The sequence below is a fragment of the Lipotes vexillifer genome, unplaced genomic scaffold (genome assembly GCF_000442215.2).
Source record: "Lipotes vexillifer unplaced genomic scaffold, Lipotes_vexillifer_v1.1 scaffold518, whole genome shotgun sequence".
Taxonomy (NCBI): Eukaryota; Metazoa; Chordata; class Mammalia; order Artiodactyla; family Lipotidae; genus Lipotes; species Lipotes vexillifer.
Genome location: NW_006780945.1, coordinates 3,835,620 through 3,842,249, shown reverse-complemented (window position 1 = coordinate 3,842,249; position 6,630 = coordinate 3,835,620). Strand labels below are relative to the sequence as shown.

General features: G+C 52.5%; 1 protein-coding gene across 2 annotated transcripts; it reads left to right on the top strand.

Moving 5' to 3' along the window:
* Positions 1 to 126: 126 nt before the first annotated feature.
* Positions 127 to 3,504, top strand: SOX9 (SRY-box transcription factor 9). Of its 2 annotated transcripts, XM_007454397.1 has the most exons (4): positions 130 to 560; positions 1,545 to 1,798; positions 2,376 to 2,790; positions 2,899 to 3,220. In XM_007454397.1, exons 1-4 carry the CDS (start codon positions 130 to 132, stop codon positions 3,218 to 3,220), a joined length of 1,422 nt encoding a protein of 473 aa, XP_007454459.1. The 2 variants fall into 2 exon arrangements, with proteins under 2 accessions (XP_007454458.1, XP_007454459.1); XM_007454396.1 differs by having other exon boundaries at positions 127 to 560; positions 2,376 to 3,504.
* The last annotated feature ends 3,126 nt before the right edge of the window (positions 3,505 to 6,630 follow it).

Sequence of the window (6,630 nt, the reverse complement as noted above, 5' to 3'; positions counted from 1 at the left end):
CCAGGCTCCCTGGGAGCCGCTCGCCCCGCGTCCGGGCAGCCGAGGGGAGAGTAGCCCGCGCCTCGAGCCCCCGAGCCGCCGCGGCTTCTCGCCTTTCCCGGCCACCCGCCCCCTGTCCCGGGCCTGCGTATGAATCTCCTGGACCCCTTCATGAAGATGACCGACGAGCAGGAGAAGGGCCTGTCCGGCGCCCCCAGCCCCTCCATGTCCGAGGACTCGGCGGGCTCGCCCTGCCCTTCGGGCTCCGGCTCCGACACCGAGAACACGCGGCCCCAGGAGAACACGTTCCCCAAGGGCGAGCCGGACCTGAAGAAGGAGAGCGAAGAGGACAAGTTCCCCGTGTGCATCCGCGAGGCCGTCAGCCAGGTGCTCAAGGGCTACGACTGGACGCTGGTACCCATGCCGGTGCGCGTCAACGGCTCGAGCAAGAACAAGCCGCACGTCAAGCGGCCCATGAACGCCTTCATGGTGTGGGCGCAGGCGGCGCGCAGGAAGCTCGCCGACCAGTACCCACACCTGCACAACGCCGAGCTCAGCAAGACGCTGGGCAAGCTCTGGAGGTAGGGCGGGCGCGGCAGGGTGGGTTCCGCGGCGGCGGCGGGGGGCGCTGGCCGGGACGGTCTCTCCGCGCCCCGCCTCCCGGCAGGAGGGAGTTGCCTGTCCCGGAGCAGGCGAGGGGGTGGCGAGGGGGAGGAATGGGGACGAGGTGTAACTTGGCTCAGAGTTTGACAAAGTTCTTGGATTGCTCTTGGGGGAAAGGGGGAGGGGGTAGGTGGAGCGGGGAGGGGCGGCGGGGCCGGGGGGGGGGGGGAGATGGCCAGAGGAAGGGAGAACACCAGCAGGAGACTCAGTGGGAGAGGGCTGCCGGCCGGACCTCCCGCCGCAGTGTAGTTCAATCCCAAGGAATTGAAGTCCGCCTCCCCCTCCCTCGAACTGCACTCCCCCGTGAAGCCCTTCGCCCACGGAGATGGGATGCAGGGTGGGGGGAGAAGCCGAGGCTAGAGGGCCCCGTGGCAGGAAAGAGGGGGGAGAAGGGAGGCTGCTGGAAATAGGTGGGTGCAGTGTGTGTGAGTGCGGTGGCGGGGGTGGGGGTGGGCAAGAGGAGCTCCTTGCAGATTAAGTGGTTTTTCAGAAAATTTTTAAAGGGTGTTGCGGACGGAAGGGGGGCGGGTATAACTCCAGTAGCAAAGGCCCGGAGAGCGGGAGCCGCGGAAAGCTATTTTCATCTCCAGGGTTTCCAAAATAGGAGAAGGGGAGAGGGCGGGGCGGGGAGGGTCCGCTCAGGTCGGTCCAGAAGAACGGAGATTTTTGTTTTCTTCTTTTCTTTTACTTTTTTTTTTTTTTAAGAAAAGTTTCGAGTTGCGGTAGTGGTTGGAAAGCAGGGAGGAGGGAGGAAGGGAGGCTGTGTTCGAAGAAGCCGAGGGGTGGGGGTCACCTCCCCCTCCCGCCGACCTGACAGCTCAGCCAGTTTCACGGAGCCCCTCTCCCTCTCTCTTTCTCTCTCTTTCTCTTTTTGTCTGCTACCCCCCCCACCCCGCCCCCAGACTGCTGAATGAGAGCGAGAAGCGGCCCTTCGTGGAGGAGGCGGAGCGGCTGCGCGTGCAGCACAAGAAGGACCACCCGGATTACAAGTACCAGCCGCGGCGGAGAAAGTCGGTGAAGAACGGCCAGGCGGAGGCCGAGGAGGCCACGGAGCAGACGCACATCTCCCCCAACGCCATCTTCAAGGCGCTGCAGGCCGACTCGCCGCACTCCTCCTCCGGCATGAGCGAGGTCCACTCCCCCGGCGAGCACTCCGGTGAGTCTCCTCCCGGCCCCCACCCCGGCCTGGCCACCGCGCCCCTTCTGGCACACCCCCGGGCCCCCAGCCACCTAGTGGGCTCTGCTTAGGGACCTGGCGCTCCCTGGGGAGGGACACACACTAAGCCCTGCGCCAAGCCCCTGAAAAAACACACACACGCGCGCGCACACACACACACACACACACACACACACACACACCCTAATCCCTGCATCCTAACAGTAATTTTTATTACGGAGTAAAATGCCTTTACAGCTTTACAGGGCTTCTCCCTTTTTCTCTTTGCTCCCCCAGCCCAAAAGCACACACAGGGCTCTTGTACAAGTAGCAATTTGGTCTTCCGGACCCTTCGGGCCTCAGACCCTCCCCTGATAAAAGGAGACTGCCGAATGTGTACCGGCGAGTTAATCATTCAGCGATTTCTCTCGGGCGCAGCGCGCCTCCCCCGCGGATACGGGACACTTTAGCAGAGGGGGGGGGGGGGGGAGGGGGTCCCAGGAGGGTTCCTGAGACTAAAGCCTCCTTATAGCCCTGGTTGATTGCCCTGTGTTTCTTCCTCTTTTATCCTCCTCAGGGCAATCGCAGGGTCCACCGACGCCACCCACCACCCCCAAAACCGACGTGCAGCCGGGCAAGGCTGACCTGAAGCGAGAGGGGCGCCCGCTGCCAGAGGGGGGCAGACAGCCCCCCATCGACTTCCGCGACGTGGACATCGGCGAGCTGAGCAGCGACGTCATCTCCAACATCGAGACCTTCGACGTGAACGAGTTCGACCAGTACCTGCCGCCCAATGGCCACCCGGGGGTGCCGGCCACACACGGCCAGGTCACCTACACGGGCAGCTACGGCATCAGCAGCACAGCTGCCACCCCGGCGGGCGCTAGCCACGTGTGGATGTCCAAGCAGCAGGCGCCGCCGCCGCCCCCGCAGGCGCCGCCGCCGGCCCCGCAGGCGCCCCCGCAGCCACCCGCGCAGGCGCCCCCCCAGCCGTCCGCGCAGGCGCCCCCGCAGCCGCCCGCGCAGGCGCACACGCTGACCACGCTGAGCAGCGAGCCGGGCCAGGCCCAGCGAACGCACATCAAGACGGAGCAGCTGAGTCCCAGCCACTACAGCGAGCAGCAGCAGCACTCGCCTCAGCAGATCGCCTACAGCCCCTTCAGCCTCCCGCACTACAGTCCGTCCTACCCGCCCATCACCCGCTCGCAGTACGACTACACTGACCACCAGAACTCCGGCTCCTACTACAGCCATGCGGCGGGCCAGGGCTCCGGCCTCTACTCCACCTTCACCTACATGAACCCGGCGCAGCGGCCCATGTACACCCCCATCGCCGACACCTCCGGGGTCCCTTCCATCCCGCAGACCCACAGCCCCCAGCACTGGGAACAGCCCGTCTACACACAGCTCACCAGACCTTGAGGAACGCTTAGAGAGCGACGATGGCCGTGACGATCGTAAAAAGAACCCAAGAAATAACGCAACCAACCAGAATTTCCTTTGGACATTTTTTTTTTTTTCTTATCTTTAAAGACATGTACGCTGAAGGCAAGTCGAACTCAGATTACAAGACAGAAACATTGACTATCCAAACGCATTACCACCTTGTTGCGAATCAGTGGCCAGGCCACTCTCGGCTAGACGGACCAGCAGAACCGACAGGAAACTGGACTGGAAACCTTCAAAGCAAGCGTGGAGGGTGATGGAGTTTCGTGTGACCAGTTGGCTCAGTCTCTCTGCCTGTTTGGACTTTGTAATTATTTTTTAGCAGTAATTAAAGAAAAAAGTCCTCTGTGAGGAATATTCTCTATTTTAAATATTTTTAGTATGTACTGTGTATGATTCATTACCATTTTGAGGGGATTTATACATATTTTTAGATAAAAAAATTAAATGCTCTTATTTTTCCAACAGCTAAACTACTTAGTCGGAACAGCGTGCCCTAGCTTTTCTTGCAACCAGAGTATTTTTGTACAGATTTGCTTTCTCTTACAGACAAACAGACAAAAAAAAAAGTGTGTGTGTTGTATTAACCTACAGAAGCCACAGATTTGTGTTACGTGATCAGTTTGGGGGGTTAGCTTTGCTTAATTCCTCAGGCTTTCTGATTCAAGGAGGAGTTGCCTTAGAAAAATCAAGGCCTTATTTTGCAAATACGGAAGTAAACAATAGTCTAGAGACAATTTGGTAAGCATTTGGTAAGCTTTATCATATATATGTTTTTTAAACAAGAGAAAAACACCTTAAAGCCTTAAAACCATGCTGCTGGAAAATCCTTGTGCCCTCTTCTAGTGCATTTATCCTCCTGTGTTTGCTCGCTCACCGCAACCTTAAGAAAGAAGCAAAAGGCAAGCAAAGGAGACAGACAAAACCTGTTTGGGGAAAATGTTTCAGCAGCCAATACTGTGCCCCAGCACACTGCCCCCTGGTTGCCTGCCCGGGCCCCATGTGGAACACAGATGCTAGAATCCTCTCACTTACACTGTCACCTGTGCCTCTCTGGAAACCAGCAGTTAACTTCAAGACATTCCATGTGCTAAAATTATTTATTTTGTAAGGAGAGGTTTTAATTAAAAACAAAAAAAAAATCTTCCTCTTTTTTTTTTATTTTTTAAATTTACCTTCTTGAAAATAGGTTGTTGGAGCCGTCCTCAAAGGGTATGGTCATCTGTTGTTAAATTATGTCCTTAACTGTAACCAGTTTTTTTTATTTATCTCTTTAATCTTTTTTTTTATTATTAAAAGCAAGTTTCTTTGGATTCCTTGTCCTAGATTTGTATAAATGACTTTTTGTCTGTCCTTTTTTTTTTTCCTCTTTGTTGTTTTGTTGAAAACAAACTGGAAACTTGTTTCTCTTTTTGTACAAATGAGAGTTTGCAGATGTAGTGTATCACTGAGTCATTTGCAGTGTTTTCTGCCACAGATCTTTGGGCTGCCTAAACTGTGTGTGTGTGTGTGTGTGCGCGCGCGTGTGTGTGTGCGCGCGTGTGTGTGTGTGTTGTGACTCAAAACAATGTGTCAAAAGCGTGTGTCATCGATGTTCCCCTAGTGTTCTCTTGGAGAGGGGGAGGAACGGGGAGCGGGGTCAGCCCACTGACAGACCTTAATTCTTAATTCTGTGGCTGGAGAGTGAGGATTGCTTTTTAAAAAAGACAGCAAACTTTTTTTATTTAAAAAAAGATATATTAACAGTTTTAGAAGTCAGTAGAGTAAAATCTTAAAGCACTCTTATAATATGGCATCTTTCCATTTCTGTATAAAAGCAGATCTTTTTTTAAAAAAAATATTTCTGTAACTTAAGAAACCTGGCATTTAAATCATATTTTGTCTTTAGGTAAGGTTTGGTTTGTGTTTGTGTTTTGTTTGTTTTGCTTGTTTCCCCCCCAAAACCTTTTGTTTTCTCTGTGAAACTTACCTTTCCTTTTTCTCTTCCTTTCTTTTTTTTGTATATTATTGTTTACAATAAATATACATTGCATTAAAAAGACAATGGCCTGTGGACTTACTCATCTGGTTCTGTTAAAAGGATGGTTTGAAGAATTGGGGCACCAAAGAGATCATGACATCCCAATCATTGTGATGTTTTTATTTTTTTATGCGCACTTTTGGCAATCCTAAAACCTGCTCTGAAGAAAAGACTGTCCCCAAAAATCAAAGCAGAAAAATCTTGAAAAGTGCCACCCCATTAGGTCACATAGAGAATTACATGTCTGTAGCTGCCATTCTGGCAAAGATGTTTGTTGTGGTTTTAACACCCTCATGCTTCAGGGCAAAAGCTGCTCCCTTGAAGAAGTCAGAGGGGGAATATTAGCCCTGAAATCAGCAGCTTGTCAGAAGACAGAATGCCAAAGGGGGTTAGAGCAAACCTTCTGTGATTATGAACACATAGCAAAGAAACGGGGTGTCCGTTGAAAAGGCAAAGGAAGCCAAAGTAAAACTGTCCGAAAGAGACCAGGGGGAAATCTGTCCCATTAAGTCTCTATCTGCAGGTACAGCGACATGAGATTCTCTTCTTTTTCTGTTCCCTCCAGTTTAACTAATTCTGAGAAGATGCAAAGCCATTGTAGAAGTAATAAGACCTAATCCTATTTTCCTTGGCCTCAGTTACATGGGAGTTTCCAGGATCAGAGAATCGTTCAGGTCATTTTTCATTAAACAGATGAAATCACTCCTTCCCTCCCACCCCCAACACTGAGACACCCCACCTCCCCCCGACACACACACACCCCAGCTGATTGGGGAAGTGATTTTAAGGGGGTGAGTCTGCATTCTCATCTCAGGCTGGTTTCACTACTGGGCCCATGTCTCTGACAGTCTTAACCAGCGTCCAAACTTGGTTATTACCTCACATTGTCTGTTTTTGCTTATTGGATTCCTGGCTTGTGTCCCACGCGAGGATCATGGCAACCAGGAAAATGGTAGTTATCAAATTGAGGCAACATTATACTCTCCCCCTTTGCAAATTCCTTCAACAAACACTGATTGAGGGCCTGTGACCTGCGGGGTGCTGTGCAAATCCCTGCCTGTGCCACCCCCGCAGACGGCAGACTCTGTTCCTTGTTTGTGCCGTAGCATCCGTTCACTCAGGCCCAGAGTCTATCCTCCATGGGTACAAAATCTCTATTTTTCCCCCTTGCCAAAACTCACAGCGTCCTTTTTAAAAGTCTCCGTGCTGTTCATTAGTTCTCCTACACCCTTATGTGCCCTAAGCCTGTTGTCAATTAAAATCAACACATTCCATCCCATCATGACCACCCCTTTCCCCAAACCTCTACTGTTTGTCAGATTGCTCTCTCTTCTCCTAGAAATGTGCTCTTTTCCTCAGTATGTAA

Bases quoted from the DNA above. Each gene is read 5' to 3' on its own strand.
- SOX9 (XM_007454396.1), top strand. From the start codon at position 130: ATGAATCTCCTGGACCCCTTCATGAAGATGACCGACGAGCAGGAGAAG. The intron at 561-1,544 runs GTAGGGCGGGCG...CCCCGCCCCCAG, and splicing joins ACGCTGGGCAAGCTCTGGAG to ACTGCTGAATGAGAGCGAGA. The intron at 1,799-2,375 runs GTGAGTCTCCTC...TATCCTCCTCAG, and splicing joins CTCCCCCGGCGAGCACTCCG to GGCAATCGCAGGGTCCACCG.